At 37.3% G+C, this 16,447-nt stretch overlaps 1 protein-coding gene and 1 long non-coding RNA gene across 6 annotated transcripts in view; one reads left to right on the forward strand and one right to left on the reverse strand.

Moving 5' to 3' along the window:
* Positions 1-16,447, forward strand: part of LOC149557927 (flap endonuclease 1-A-like) — a 225,364-nt gene that overhangs the window by 157,694 nt on the left and 51,223 nt on the right. For all 5 annotated transcript variants that reach the window (XM_089832384.1, XM_089832383.1, XM_089832382.1 and 2 more), the window contains one exon: positions 12,032-12,116. In XM_089832384.1, coding sequence (XP_089688510.1) covers positions 12,032-12,116 — 85 coding nt within the window. The remainder of the gene's footprint in view (positions 1-12,031; positions 12,117-16,447) is intronic.
* LOC149557928 (uncharacterized) lies at positions 4,250-4,686 on the reverse strand. Its single transcript, XR_016352437.1, has 2 exons — positions 4,520-4,686; positions 4,250-4,414 (listed from the first exon to the last, which is right to left on the reverse strand). It is a non-coding gene; the product is annotated as an uncharacterized LOC149557928 (long non-coding RNA).

Consider the following 16,447-nt stretch of genomic DNA (forward strand, 5'->3'; position numbering starts at 1 on the left):
GTGAGTAGGCATGGTGGAGATGTATTCTTCTCTGGGAGAGGTCTAAGGTAAAAACCCTCATTCCACCCTTTGCAAGTAGGTATGGTGGATCCATCCTATCTGAGTAGGCATGGTGGAGATGCACTTCTTTGGGAGAAGTCTAAGGTGAAATCCTCATTCCACCGTTTGTGAGTTGGTAGGTGGATCCACCCTTTGCGAGCAGGCATGGTTGATGTCATGGAAGAAATTCCATGATGTAGCACTCTTGTTTATTCACCATCTAGGAGTAGACACAGTGAACGTCATCATATATCTATAATGAGCATTTGTGTTTCCATTCATGGAAGTAGCCATGTTGGATCCACCCTCTGGGAGTAGCCATGGTGGTTACGTTCACTTGCATTTTCATAGGAGTAGCCATGATGGTTGTCACTAAGTAACTTGGATATTGAAGGAATCTTTCCTAGCTGAGAGGGAGTGTTGATGTGTATCTAGGTTGGATCCCTTCTAGGATGGATCTATTACACCTAATGGCTAATTGGCCTATCGCCCTTAGCCATGGTGCTAATGAATTTTGTCATTTCAATCCTTAATTGGGTCTGGCCCTATTCAGGTGATTCATGTAATTTGCAATTATGTAATTGGGTGAATGTAACTTGTAATTAATAGGTCTGATCCTATTCTTGGCACCAAAACTACAAGGCCAACTGGAGGTCTATTAAGAGGCGTTGATTCATATATATGCAAGGCCATTCCTGCATCAATAGAAAATAAGTTCTGTTATGAACAAAATATGTAGTGTGCTAAGAGGTGATTATAAGAGCTTATCATCTATGGTTGGGAACACAACATATCTGATGCTTTGTCTGCAGTTAATGAGCACTACCATAATTTAATAGGTACAATCTTCATTGTTCCTTTTATTTGTCCCAGGTTGAAAGGAAATAAAATAAATCTACTATATCGACACATTAGTGTTAATTTCCTAGAAGAGCTTTTCGTTAATTTATTAATGATTTCTCAGCACTGTTAATTAAGATGATAGTTGTGAATAATTGTTGCATCTATATTGGAGAAAATCTGAAAATAAAAATAAATTAGAAGCCCCACAAAACAACCAAAAATATGATTATCGTCATAACCGAAAACACATTCAATCCGCTAGCCAAAGACTCATGTTTCAATCAAACTCAGAATTATCAGATCAGGACCTAGTTGACATCTTATTGAACTGCACAGATTTTACAATATGAATGATAAGCAATGAAATACTCTTCTATTTTAATCCCACGAATCATAGCAAACAATTGTCCAACATTCCAAAAGTTAAAACTATACATTTTGTGAAACAGTTGGAAAGAAAATTGCGAATATATAAAGTTCAAACATTAAAATATCTGAAATTTGAAGTAAGGTTCAATTGAGGATGGCGCAGCTGATACTAAACCTAATCTAGCTGTTTATCAACTGTTGTAACAACAGCAACCTCTAAATATCAGCAAAATAAAAAAGTACGATACTGTAGTGGCATTGTAGCAACTGAAAATGACTTGCATTAATATTCTCTTATGATAGTCATAATCCTGCTCTGGTCAACAGCAAGAGTTTCATTGTTCATTAAAATGCCCACCAGTTAGAAATAAAAATCCTCATTTGAAAGCAACTAGAATATGTAATGAATTGAAGAATCTTCAATATTAAACCCTTTACCAAATACTTCAACCCTAAATGATATCCAGAAAAAATAAGCAACACCTTGAACATCAATACTAGTTCAAACTGGTCTTTTCATGAAATCACCATAAATGAATTAGAAGGATTTCATCCTCAATCTGAAACCTGAGGGTTTCCAGCTTTAAATTAACTAAGTTACCAGATTCTCTCCAGCAACCCTCAAAGTCTGGTTCAATTCTGTCCAAAGTCTGGTCCTTGCCAAATTCTCCCCACATTCTCCTAGAGAGCCACATATTTGCTGCCAATTCTGTCAGAGGAATCTGGGCAGAATTTGGAGCAAATTTTGAAGAATTTGCTGCCCAGCAGCCGAACCCAAGCTGAATTGGGTCTCAAAACAAATTGTTTTTCCTTTTTTAAAGTGTTTTTTTGCCTAATTTGGTTCATTCGATCCTCTCAACCCTAAAAGTGACCATGAAAAAGACCAAAAAATATGGTTTATATGTCATTTATGCATTTGTGAGTGAAAATGAAAACTTGCTTATAGAGGAAGTCCAAATTGACAATTGGTGAAGTCCAAATTGATGATTATAGAGGAATTTTTTAAAAAGAGCTACGATATATTCTTTGAAACCAGGGCTTCAAATCTAAATCTTGGCTTTTGATCTAGCTTGGTTAGAAATCCTCTAACCAATAAAAAAAAATTTCAGATAACTGCACTTATCTTTTGTTGATTCCTTTCATTTTCAAACAGTCCCTTGATATGGAAATATGTCCCATGTATGCTACCATTCAAGTGTATGATGTTATATGTATGGTTAAATAATGCAATTAATATCATATTATATTGAAAGATAGATATGGTGGTGTATTTTACTTGTTGCTTTGCTATTAATGGAGTGGTGTATGGACTTGGTAAATTAATATATAATTGTAATGTTGTTCAATCTTGGAAGAAGAATGTTTACTGGTATGTCTGATAATTTATATACATCAAGTAATAATATAAATGACAATGCACACTAGACACAACACTAAATTACATTTGTATTTGCACATGAAATTATTACTTAATCAGCCAAGGATCAGAGTTGATCCGACTAAATCATGCTACCTTCCTTGACATTACGCAGTATATTTAACCAAAGTAACGTGAATCGGAATCATATCGGAATCGGCATGGCCGAATCGAATCGTGAATCGGGGGTGAATCGCCAGTGAATCGGCGATGAATCGGCAAATTAAAAAAAACCTTTTAAATGTAAAGATTTTAACAATTTAAGACTTATTTCATGCACCCTTTATTGAATATAACTTAAAAACACTATAACATTATCAAATAGAATCTAACATACATAAACATGAAACATAAAATCCATCACATACGTAACTATGTTATCATTATGTACTAAAATGTAAATTGTATGCTAGCTGAAGTAAATAAAAATCAAATGATCATAATGATTCAAATCATAGAATCAGTAAGATGAAATTATGAAGATCTATAAGACATCAAATCATAAATGTATGTATAAATCTAAGATGAAGATCCATGAAAGTTTGAAACATATGTCTATCAGTGATTCAGTATCACTATCAATATCTATACAGTGTAAACAAAATATAAAAACAAGGCTCTAGCTCAAGCCTCATCATCCTCATCATCATCCTCTAGCTCTGCTGCAGCCTCAACCTCAGCCTCTGAGTATCCAGTTTGCCTATGAGAAAGGCGTGTAAGGTAGGTCCTAGAGGACCGTCGAGCCATGTCCCCTGCATGGGCAATGGGCTCATGAATAACGTCGCTAGGGCCTGCGTCTGTGCGTGCGCGTGTGCGTCTACCAATGCCTGAACGTGCTCTAGCTGCCTCCTCTGCCCTGGCCACAGCCTCAGCCTCTACATCCACCTGGTCAACCCACGCGCGGTCTTCCTCAGTGAAGAGTGGGTCCACGGTCTCTGTGATCCACTCTGATTCTGGATCAATCTCCTCCAGAATGATCGAAGAGGAGTCAGCGCCCAAAATTTGTCTGATCCTAAGACGAAGGTTGTAATGAACAAAGACAAGATCATTCAACCTCTGCACGGTGAACCTGTTTCTCCTCTTCGAGTGGATGTGCTCGAACATGGACCAACTGCGCTCACATCCAGAAGCGCTGCTTGGCTGACTCAGAATGTGGATGGCAATTTTTTGAAGGTTTAAGGTTGTGGCCCCAAACATTTGCCACCATCTATCTGAAATAAGGAAAAAACAAAAACAAAGTCTCATTTACAAATTACAACTCTAAAATTAATGCATTATATAATCAACTTTAAGTTTAGAATCTAGATTCATGAACATTGAATATATTATTTAATTTTTACCTGGCTGTAGTGTTGTCTGAGCATTTATGGCCATCCTACCAAAGAAAAGTGGCCCCTCCTTATTGTTGAACTGGTCTAGCTCAACAATCGTAGCAGCGCTATTTTCATCGCTACTCAATCTCTGAATCACTGTGTATAAGCCAGTGAGAACCTCCGCATCCGCCTTGAACTCAGGACGGAAACGAAATACCGAATTCAGATAGTAAGTTGCTGCGTGGATGGGTCGATGGAGTTGATTCTGCTATCTCTTATCGATGATGTCCCAAATAGGGCCATACCTCTCCTGCACTCCTGCATATTGGGCTCTGATGGCCTCCTTGGCCCTATCCATGCCCTCATAAATGTAGCCCATAGAGGGCTTCTCCCCATCAGCAGTTCGTAGCAAAGCTACAAGGGGCTCAGTGACCTACATATAAAGTAAAACAAAAAAAATTGAGTCAAAACTTAAATATAAAATAATATAACTTAAAGTAAAAGCAAAATACTAAATGTTAAATTGCAATAAATTTACCTTAAGGATTTCTCTAGCAGGTTTCCAAAAACCATCCTCATCAAATATGCAATCCGCCACATCTAACCCTACAGTGGTCGTAGCATAGGAAGAGCAAATCCACTCCTGCCCAACAAACATGCTCCTCAATCCATCCCTTGATGTCAACAAGGACTGCAAGGTGATGAAATTCGAGGCAAACTTTGTGATACTTGGGCGAGCTAACTCTTAGTGTAGTTTTTTATTTTTTCTATTTTGCTAGGTTTTTCCTACACTTTTAATAATCTCACTTAGGTTAATAAAGCATGTCTTATTAGGTGAATGGTTGTGAGGTGTCACCTTCCTACATGTGAGCATCCATTAGCTATCTTGGGAAGATACTTTGCTATCTTTAGTCCGATAGATGGTTGCTCCTCATTGGTTGGTATTGCCACCTCCTCTCTCTTCCTAGCCTATATAAGCATGCTACCTAGCTTGTATTTGCATCTCTTGTTTTTGCATCCTCTTAATGCTATTTTGCTTCCAGCATTTGCATTACTCTCTTGGAGACTAACTCTATGATGCTATTTTGATTTTGTATCATTTGCATTCATAGTTTAGATATTTACTCTTTGCACTAGTTTTCTGGGTTATTAATCTTTTCAGATTCCAACATGGTATCAGAGCTTTTCTATGTGCAAGAGTAGATTTTAGTTTCCTTATTTGAGAGATTCGGGGGGGGGGGCAAATAAACTTTATTCTAGTTTTTTGAAAAATGAAGTATGCTCTTCTCTTGCATCTTTGGATGATCTTGAGAATCAGAAAAGTTTTGACAAAAACAGTTTTTCTCTGGGGTTTCAATCTCAAATCTGACAACCAACTTGCATATTTGGAGTTTTCAATCAGTTTTGCAGGTTTCAGCATGCCATTGATGGACTTGAGAAGCTGATCCAGCATTTGCATGTCAAATTTTGGTTGCTGGGGTCGTTTTTTGATTTTTGGAGCCGTTTTTTTTCTGTTAAAGGCGTCTGATTTACACTACAGCAACATCTTCTGTTCATCAGCAAGAAAAACGCTTTCTGGGTTTTGTTCGCAGCCCCGAAAAACCATCTGGGTATCTTTTAGATTTTGCATGCAAGCTGTATATTTTTCATAATCGAGCATGCAAAGCTACAGCCATACCCCTCTCCGTTGGCAGCCGCAGATTTGAATGCAGTTTTCAAATGTCTCGTTCTTGCTCATACGGACTCCGATTTTGATGATTCTTGTTATGAACTTGGCTATTTTTTTGTGCTCTATCCACTATTGGAGTTATTTTTTGATTTTCATGCATGAATTCTTCAGAAATTGCAGATTCTCAGCCGTGACTGTGCACAGTTCTTGTTTTGGAAACTTCGGAGGATCATAACTTTCTCATACGACCTCGTATCGAGGCGATTCTTTTTTTGAAAGTGCATGATTTTTTGAGTAGATCGCAGTAGTGCTATTTTTTTCCTTGATTCTTGTGCCCAAGTTTCACTTTTAGCATATGCTCTTCATGAGGGTTTGTAATGCATTGAAATCAAGACCACTAAATATCTCTTTCCAGTGGTAATTGTAAATGCACTAAAATAAAGTGCCAAATCATATTTCTTTGGGGGGGGGTTCTTTGATTGAGTAAAAAGGGGGGGCATTGTCGTGGCTGGGTTCTCTTCTTTTTAGCATTTCTTCTCTGCATTTCTTCATCATGGATCAAAAAAATATGCCCATCCTAACTCCATACAATTACTTTGAGTGGAAATCACGCATGACAATTCACTTAAAGAAAGCTGGATTAAATAGGATAACTATGGGACTTGAAACTGAACCTACTAAAGATGAAGACAAGCTTAAGTGGTTTAACAAATGTGATGAGGCATATGGAACATTGTGTTTGTCTGTTTCTCCTGACTTGCTATTTCACATTGAGTCTTTGGATACACCAAATGAAGTATGGACAAAGCTAGAGACACTATTTGGCACACAAGATTCAATGAGGGGTCATATGTTGGAAAATGAATTAATTAGTTTGAGTCCAGGCAATTTCAACACAATCCAAGATTTCTTCACCAAATTGAAATCACTAAGGCTGCAGTTAAAACAATGTGGAATTGAAAAGAAAGATGAACAACTGATTCTTAGTATTCTCTCTAAGCTAAGTTCAAAATATTCTGTGTTTGTCTCTACCTTCTATGCTACTAAGGGTGCACTTGGTACTCAATTCACCATGCCATCTTTAGATGATTTTGCTGTCAATCTCACTCGAGAACAGGACAAGCTAATCCAGATGGGCATTCTTAAGTCCTCTAAGTCACATGCCTTGGCTGCCAACCAAGGCACAAAAGAACAACAAGGACAAAGTAGTAACAACAATAGTAAGGACAAGAAACAAAAGAATAGCGAGGAGAAGAAGGATCAGATGCCGGTTTCTTCGAAAGCAACTATTGATACACCATCTTCCAAGGGTGATAAGCCTAAGAAAGAAAAGGTCAAATGTGCCTATTGTAAAAGACCTGGTCATGATGAACATAAATGTTTGCAGAAACAACTTGATCACTTGACATACATTCTTGAGAAGAATAATATCAGTGTTCCTGAGTCTATCAAACAAAGTTCTAATGAAGGGTCTAACAAGGAAAAAGAAAACAGCAAGGGGAAAGGAAAGGGCAAGGCCCTTTTTGCAGTTGCTTCCTCACCATCCACTTGGGTTCTTGATTCAGGTGCTTCACACCAAATGGCTTCATCGAAGTAAGAAATTCCATCCTTGGAGGCGTGTACTATGCCTTCTATTTTGATGGGTGATAACACTCTTGTTGAGGTGTGTGGGAGAGGGTCTGTTGATGTGGGGGATGGCACATTCCATGATGTTCCTTGTGTAACCTCATTGTCAACTAATCTCCAATCGGTACACCAGATCACTCACATAGGTTTAAGCAAGCAGGTTGAGTTCACTCCTAGTTCAGTGGAGATATGTGAGTTGCACAATGATTCTACAGTTGCAGTTGGGAGAGCAGATCATCAGTCACGACTCTATATGTTTTCTCACTTTGTTCCTGATCCTCCTTTGACTGTTTCACTCATTCACTCTAATGATGTGAGCAGATTATGGCATGAGCGGTTTGGCCATCTTAACTTCCACTACTTGCATCAGCTTAACCAGCAGAGCATGGTCACAGGGTTGCCTTCTACTTTGACATTGGAGTCACTTGGAATACATGATAGATCTTCTAATGGGTCAGATTCACTTGAGCAGTCTTCTACCTCCACTTTTGATGTAGAGAGTGATTCAGAGGACTCACCTCCTTCCTCTCCTAGTCATCATTCACAGGTTGATGATTCCCCTCTAGATTCTCCATCTTTTGGTCCACTTTGGGCTAGACAGACCTTGCAATTTGCATGTGATTGGGTTGGGGATCCATCAGACACCAAGCAGACTCGTTTTCAATTCCAAGATGCTCTACATATCTTTATTACTACTGCCTCAAATCCACAGTCCTTTCATGAGGCTTCTAGTATTTCTGAGTGGGATACAACTATGCAGGAAGAGTATAGTTCCTTGATGAGGAACCACACTTGGGATCTTGTCCCTTTTCCTAAGGGAAGAAAACTTGTTCGATGTAAGTGGATCAACCGGACAAAATTTGCAAGCTTTGCTGGAGGTGTGGGATGCTTCATCTTTTGGGGGGGCCTCTTCCTCTCACTTGGAGTCCTAATTTTCTTTGGGGAGTCTCTTTTCTCTCTTTTTTGGGGGAATTTTATGTACATGGGTACCTCATCAGGCTTGACTTGCCGGGACCCATTTCTACATCCACCTAAGCTTCGCTTATGGGGGGGTGTTAGTGTAGTTTTTTATTTTTTCTATTTTGCTAAGTTTTTCCTACACTTTTAATAATCTCACTTAGGTTAATAAAGCATGTCTTATTAGGTGAATGGTTGTGAGGTGTCACATACATGTGAGCATCCATTAGCTATCTTGGGAAGATACTTTGCTATCTTTAGTCCGATAGATGGTTGCTCCTCATTGGTTGGTATTGCCACCTCCTCTCTCTTCCTAGCCTATATAAGCATGCTACCTAGCTTGTATTTGCATCTCTTGTTTTTGCATCCTCTTAATGCTATTTTGCTTCCAGCATTTGCATTACTCTCTTGGAGACTAACTCTATGATGCTATTTTGATTTTGTATCATTTGCATTCATAGTTTAGATATTTACTCTTTGCACTAGTTTTCTGGGTTATTAATCTTTTCAGATTCTAACACTAACTCCTTGCCTTTTGTGTACTTCCTCATTTTGCTAAGGACAAATGCATGATTATAAATGAATTTGCATATGTTTTTTGCCCTTTCCACACATGACTTGAGAAGCTCAAGTTTGCCAATTTCCTCCAACATGAGGTCAATGCAGTGTGCCACACAAGGGGACCAAAATATGGTGGGGGGCCTCTCCATCAAAAGTTTACCTACAACAATTTTAAGTCAATTAGAAACTCAAATTTCAAAATTCAAATAAATTTATTTTCAAAACTTGCAAAGTTAAAAGTTTACCTGCTGAAACATAATTTGCTGCATTATCCGTCACCACCTAGATCACATTTTGTTCCCCCACCTCTGCTATAACTTCCTCAATAGCCTCACATAAATATGTGGCATTTTTCACATGTGCGGAAGCATCAATGGATTTTACGAACATGGTATATCCTACAAGTAACAAAACAACGAATTATAATATTAAATGAATCATTAACGAATTAGCATTCAACAAATCAAAATTTACAATGTATGTAGGAAAGTAGAATGATCAATCACCTCCACAGGATACAAGAAAATTGAGGAGTGTTCTATTCCTCCTATCGGTCCAACCATCAGTCATGATGGTGCAACCCTTTGCAATCCATTCCTTTCGGTTCTCCTTGAGGTCAACCCTCATGTCCTCTACCATCTCATCCAGAAGGTATCCGCTCAACTCAGCCTCAGTTGGGGCTTTAAACCCCGGACCACAAATAGCAACCGCATCTATCATATTCTGCCAATAAGGAGCCCTGTCACAAATAAAAGTTTAGATGTCAAAGACTCAAATTATAAAACAAGTAGATATATTTAAAGTTTTAATTTTACTTTTAATTTTAACTTTAAAGAAAACAAAGAAAAAAGAATCAATTACCTAGCTGCAATAAATGGAATGTTGCAAAAGTACCAAAATTTGCATATCTCCTTTTTGGCAGCATCGTGAGTCTCCTTGTTCAAACCCATGCTCTCAAGCGTGGGTTGGGAACCAGGAGTAGTGCAGGGCACAAAGTAACTATCCATTCTATTTTTCCGCACTCTAGGCTGCAATAGGTCGGTGTGGGACTCTGTCTCAATATGTGATCGACTAGCTCTAGCACTAGCACGAGCAGAAGAACTACGATAAAAAGGAGGCCTAGAAGAACCCTCTCCAACACAACCTACGGGTGCAGAAGCCGATGCAAATGCAGATGTGGATGCGGCTGCGGATGCAAGAACATGGGAGCCAATACCCCTTAACCCTTCAACTTGCATTTTCCTATTTGCTTTGTCTTTTTCAATTTTTTCTAATGCCATTAAGCAAGTGCGTTTTGCCTCAGGAATTTGGTGAGTGCAAACTGTAACATCGTGTCCAGGTATAGCAGCAATGTGCAATTTCAATCTATAAATACCCTCGGAAGTTATTTTTTCTTTACAAAGATGCATTTTGTTTGATATTTGGTTCTTCCAGGAAACTCTTCATTATATTTCCAACATTCATCATTTTTACCCATTGGAATTTGCGAAAAATGAGAGCAAAGGCTGCTGCAATAATTTTTTTTATGTAAAAGATCAAAGTTTGAAGCTAATAAAAATTAGAAAACAACAAACCCTAGCTTGCAACTTAGTAAAAATAAAGAACATTCAAGATTTACACTAAAATTCTTGAAAACTATAGAAATTTAAAAAAAAACGCATAATACACTAAAAATTTAACAAAAAATGCATAATACACTAACATGCAAAAAAGAAATAAGCACTTACCTCTTGCAAATGAGTTGAGGAGTGTTGATATTGGCTCCTTAATGCTCCCAAAGCAATTGATGGGCTCCCTAAATGGCCTGCTGATCTCTTTGGTGCTCCTCCTTCTTGCCGGTTGGAAACCTATGGCTTTTCTTTTCTCTTCTTCTCTCTCAATTTTCCTCTCTTCTACTCATGCTTAACAAATAGAAGGCCCTTTAGGGTTATAACAAAGAGAATAGGTCAAAAACAAAGTGAAAAAAACAAGTGATTTTAAAAAAAATTTCAACTTCCCTTTTTACATGCTGCGGGCGATTTATGGCCGATTTTAAAGGCGATTTTTGGCGATTTTTACATGAATCGCCTGAATCGGCGATTCAGGCGATTCATGGCCCAAAAATCGGCAATACCGATTCATGATGCAAAAAAAATCGCCCAGTATGAATCTGGTCGCGGAATCGCCGATTCAGGCGATTTTTGGGCGATTCTCGTTACTATGTATTTAACAGATCTGATGGTTGCCAAGAGAAACACAATTTTAACCAATCAACACTTATAGCTACCTGAGAAAGAAATGTGAACAATTACATATTAAAGTCTAATGCATCTTGAAGAATTTACTCAATGGTATTGTTAAGGGATGATGTCGTCAAGTGGTGTTATTTGTAGCAAGTGTCGCTAGAAATTATTTTGGTGAATGTGCTAAGGTGGATTGGGAACAATCAGATGTATTTTCTTTTCACTATTTTTTGAGTGCTGGAGCTTTATTGATACCCTAAAGTATGGTATTAACTTTTTCAAAATCATTAATAATGTTACATATTTAAACATGTAGAAATTGAGTAGGAATTTGGTGAGATTGATTACTTTTGTCATTTGATAAAATTATTACAAAGATAATGTTGGACCCATGTTTCAAGACCTTGATGCTCTTATAGACAAACTGGGTTTTGCACGTGTTGGCAATATTCCCTTTAGCTTTTCATGAAATTGCCATCCTCCCGTTTGTTTTCTTACATTTTTTAGCATATGGTACTCATGTTTTCATAATTGTTGTTTACCATAGAATCATAGATATTCCCAAAATAATTTGGTAATCTTGATTGTGTACATATGAATAAAAAAATGTTGCCACACTGATGGATCACAAAGGCATCTCAAGGAAATTCCCATACAAAAATATTGTTTTAGAGTGTGATACAATTAGGGCTCATAGGAAAAGTCTATACTTCTTTGTATTTCAATGAAATATTTCTTAAAATTCAACTCTTTTTTGACATGATACAAAAGTGGGAATCAAGAGTAAATGTTGAATCTTTTGTAATGTTCTAATGGAGTCTTTTTCAAGGTTTAAATTTTGCCCTCTTCGTGGATTCACTTGGGAAATTAGTATAGCATGATCCTAAATACATGAATATACATAGGGTCGAGTCTTTTTTCGTTCATCATTTTTTGTTATTACCTCCAGTGGTGATTACTTCTATTGTGTGGACTTATAAGCCTGATGCTTATTGTAATCAATAATTCATTTCAGGTGTTGGATGAGCTGAACCTTTCCATGGATCAGTTTGTGGATATGTGTATCCTTTGTGGGTGCAACTACTGTGAGAGCATTGGAGGTAAATTAAATGAAGACGATCATTTTCCCTTCTTGCTAGATACATATTCATTCTTGGGTATAATGCAGTTTCAAATAGTGTAGCATACAGCTGTCTTGTTTTATGCTTATCTATTTCTACAGCTACACTTGTTAATTAGTACATATTATAACTAAACAGAACACACAGATCTAAATTACAAACAAAGAAAAAAGTATGATCAGTACTAAGAACCATGGTATATGTAAGGATGTACTGCCTTTAGTATCGTCTAAAAACTTGACTTTGCAATTGCTGCAGTGATCCAAAAATTTTACATGACAGAATGCAGGGGAAGATTGGGAAAAACTTGACAAATCTATCAAACATTAAATGATAAATTATTTTTAAAAATATTCTTTTAAGACACAAATATTATTGGAATATTCTAGCATCATGGGAGATCTTATGAGGCACATTAAGACTATCCATCAAGACCAGGAGCACAGACTGATACCCACCTTTTAGCCTCCCAGCCCAACTTGGGGTTATTCTACTTGAATGGAACTTTCTGCTACTTGTATCCCTCATATGAAGATTATCCCCTCCATAATAGGACTGCAGAATGGATAAAAACTTTTAGAAATGTTTTCCCGATTAATTATGCACGTGCACACACATACACATTAGAAGCAATGTGTTATCCGCATACAGTCCTACTTCCTATAAAATAGAAGACAATATAACAAGTCTTCAAATTCAGAGTTCCATGCATTTGCATTGAAACAATTGCTTGAGCAGTATATAAATATACTGTCTTCGTTAAATATGAGACTATCAAATCTCCTATCTGATTGAATGTTTCGATGCCCTGGCTTGTTTAGTGTTTGAGTGTTTAATTTAGACTGATTGAATTGAAGTAATAATTGATCACTGTTCTGTTTGCTTGATATCCAATTGATTTTTGGTGGATGATTGAGTAATTTCCTCTGATTTGACAATTTGATATATTAGTGAATGATGATTGAATAAATAAGAATTCATAGAGTGACAAGTGATAATTGAGTGCTAATTTCATGTATTGGTGAGGGATGATAGATAAGTCCCTTGAATGCTTGTAATGACTTCTCCTTTATTGGTCAAAGGGTCACCACCTTTCATGAGAATGAGTCACCGCTTGTCATTGTTGCCTTTGAGAATAATATATTATTTATTGAAATTGATCTCCCTTTGATCCTCCTGAAATTTAACCTTGTCCCCTTAATATCTTCCAATGTGAGTGAGAAATCATACCTCTTCATAATGTCTGCCCCTTGGCAAGAGTCATGGCCTTCCACATTTACCACCCTTTGTAAGAGTCAAAACTCTTCATCATTTACGTCCTTTGCGAGAGTCATAACCTTTTCTAATTACAACCCTTTGAAAGAGCCAGAATCCTTTCATCATTGCTGCACTTTGAAAGAGACAACCTTTCATACTTACAACCTTTTGAGAAAGTCACAACACTTCATTATATCTACCTATTGTGAGGTTTTCACACCATCAGCCCAGTGCCAATGGGGACCCCCTCTTTTTGTTTTAGCAGGAGTAGTGGTCTTAAATGTTTTTAGGTGGTCTTAGTTTGTAGCAAGTTTTAAGTCTCCAAGATGAAAAGCTGAGTTTGCACAACTTTGGCTTGCTAGAAAGTCAAGTTTGTCTAGGCTGTGAGTGAGAGTTGGGTTAAACTAGTGAAGGATATGGAGTTGAGACGAAAGGATTTGTGGTTAAATGAGGTAGTACCTTTTGAATTTTTTTGTTCTAGTTTCAATTGCACCTTAGAGAGTCAGGAAAGGTTATGGGAGGTGACACTGCTAGAGGCGTGTTGAACCTGAAATTTGGCTAAGTTAGGAATTTTTAGGAACCCTCCCAAGATTTAGAACCTTTATTATAACTCTTATGAAGTTGAAACCTATCTCAAATATCCTGATAATATTTATATAAAATATTAATTAAACCCTAAATCCTGTTTTTAAACTCTAATGTATAACATACAAACTTAAATGTTATATTTTATATAAATCCTCTCACCCTCAGAGCTAAACAAATCAACTTGAAGAAATGGGTAGTTAATTTGCAAATGAACATTCATAGCATTAGGTTGGAATCTGAACGTCTTAGGATTCATAATCCTAGCAACTCCTAAATTTCTGCCCCCTATTAAAGGTGAGTTTCGAGTGCAAATCGATGAGAAAAGTGAAGGGAAAATGCAATTTTTTTTAGGTGAAGTTGTGGAGCAATGCACAATCTCAAGGGAGGAGTGGAGTCTGCCTTCTACATAGGATCCCCAATCCCAGGAGACATGAAATTTCTGCCCCTTTCAAACAAGGACAATTGAAGGGATAATTTGAACAAAATGCAAGAAACATGCTATCAACCAGGGACAAAGGTTGGATCAATCAAGGTTGAAGTAGTGAAATCTTGAAGACAAAGGATCAATGATAAAGTGTAAGGTGAAAATCTTGAGGGATGGCGAAATCCGCTGCCTCTTAGGACTCAAAATCCTAAGACTGTCCATGTTTCTGCTCCCTTTTCGAACCACCAAAATAGGAGTTTCGTGAACAAAAAGCTGAGTGAATGTTGACAATAACTTGCACCAAGAAGCCATACCCAAATTGGTGGTGAAACAATGGAATTGAAAGATTTTTGAGAAAATCAAAATGCAGTCCTAAGGGAGGAGTGGAATCCGCTCCCTTCCTAGGATTCCTATTCCTATGAAAGGTGAGAATTCTGCCTTGCAGCAAGAACAAAATTCTAGTCCATGAGTGACTTCCACCTTGTAGTCTCACGGTGCTTTTAGGCGTGGATTAAGCCATCAATTTGCACAATGAAGGAAAGAGGGATAAGAGCATAAGAATGATGATATGTTGAGAAAAGAAATGAAAAATCAGGCCTTAGAATGTCTCCATCACAAGTAAAATTGACAGAACCACCACTTATGATCAAGTGAAAGGAACAAATTGAGAATGTTATAAGGGAGCGGAAATGCAATCATGGACATTAGATCAGTCCTATGTAAGGGGCTGAATCTGCCCCCTAGCAAGTCATAATCCTCACAGGCCCTTGCATTCCACCCAGAGTTGGGCCAAATCAATGGAGAAATGAGCAGTACGATTACATGGCTATTAAGAAACTTGCCTCCACGTTCCTTAACAAGGATGGCCAGTATGAGGAAGTAAAAAGATTAATTTTAAATGATTTTATTGGTCAGTTAGAGTGCATGTCGGCCTAACCATAGTTAAACATCTTCAAGTTTCAAGTCACATCTATAAGAAGGGAATGGATGATTCATTTTCACACCAAGACAAGCAGTTTTACCTTTACAAAATGGCAACAACTTCTTCCTCAAGGCATAGATTTCATCCTTGACAACAATTTTATGACTTAGAAAACAATCTTGGGGGAGCTGGAATCAAAACCTCACTGATTTTCTTCAAAATCAGAATTATAAAATGCTAAATCTGGGAAAACATACAAACATCAGGTTCAATCAAACCCCAAAACTCTGAGAAAATCACAATTGAAGAGAAAAACTCTAATCTTGACCTCATGAAGATCCATGATCACAATGTATTTTCTTCCTTGTTTTGATGTATTTCATGAAACTTTCAGATTTCCTTCATTTCATCATTTCATCATTTCGTGAGCTTAAACATTTTTCTCCTTTGTTTTTAGAAGGTAAATATAGAGCAAGGAGAGGCTTGGAAAGGGAAGGATAAAGGCAAAGTCAGGATCTAAAACTTCAAATGAGGAGGTTCAAACTCAGATTATTGAAGTACAATTTCAAGGCAAGATCAAGATGGTGTTTAAGAAAGCAAAAATCAAGAAGGAACTAGAAATTCCTTTGGATTCAAGTTCATTTTGAAGGATCCAGTTACATGAAAATTTTCACCACTTCAAGAGGATCAAGGTGAAGGCATCAAAAGAGACATTAAGTTTGCAAGTACAATCAAGTTCAAATATGACAACGAGAGAACTTCCAAGAACGAAGATGGAGAAAATTTGAAAAGATGAAGCAATTTGGGAATACGCCATCACAATTGAAGGCTCAATAATGTGGAGTATCTAGAGTTATTTTCTCATTATTAAGGAATTGATCAAGTTTATAAGATGGGGATGTTGAGGTGGCACCCACTCGTCTTCAACCTATTAAAAAATTTCAGTTACACATAGTTAACCATATTCAATATCATATTATGCCAAATGTACAATTTATATTCATTGGCTTTCAAAAACATTGTAATTTTCTTACTGGCCCATAGAGTGTCGCCTTCATGTAATTAGATGATAGTGTGGCAACCCTTAGGGTTTGTAATGGGTAAATTGTGGTCCTCAAT

This window comes from Cupressus sempervirens, chromosome 5 (assembly GCF_028749045.1).
Source record: "Cupressus sempervirens isolate cs-2001-9-10 chromosome 5, ASM2874904v1, whole genome shotgun sequence".
Classification (NCBI taxonomy): domain Eukaryota; kingdom Viridiplantae; phylum Streptophyta; class Pinopsida; order Cupressales; family Cupressaceae; genus Cupressus; species Cupressus sempervirens.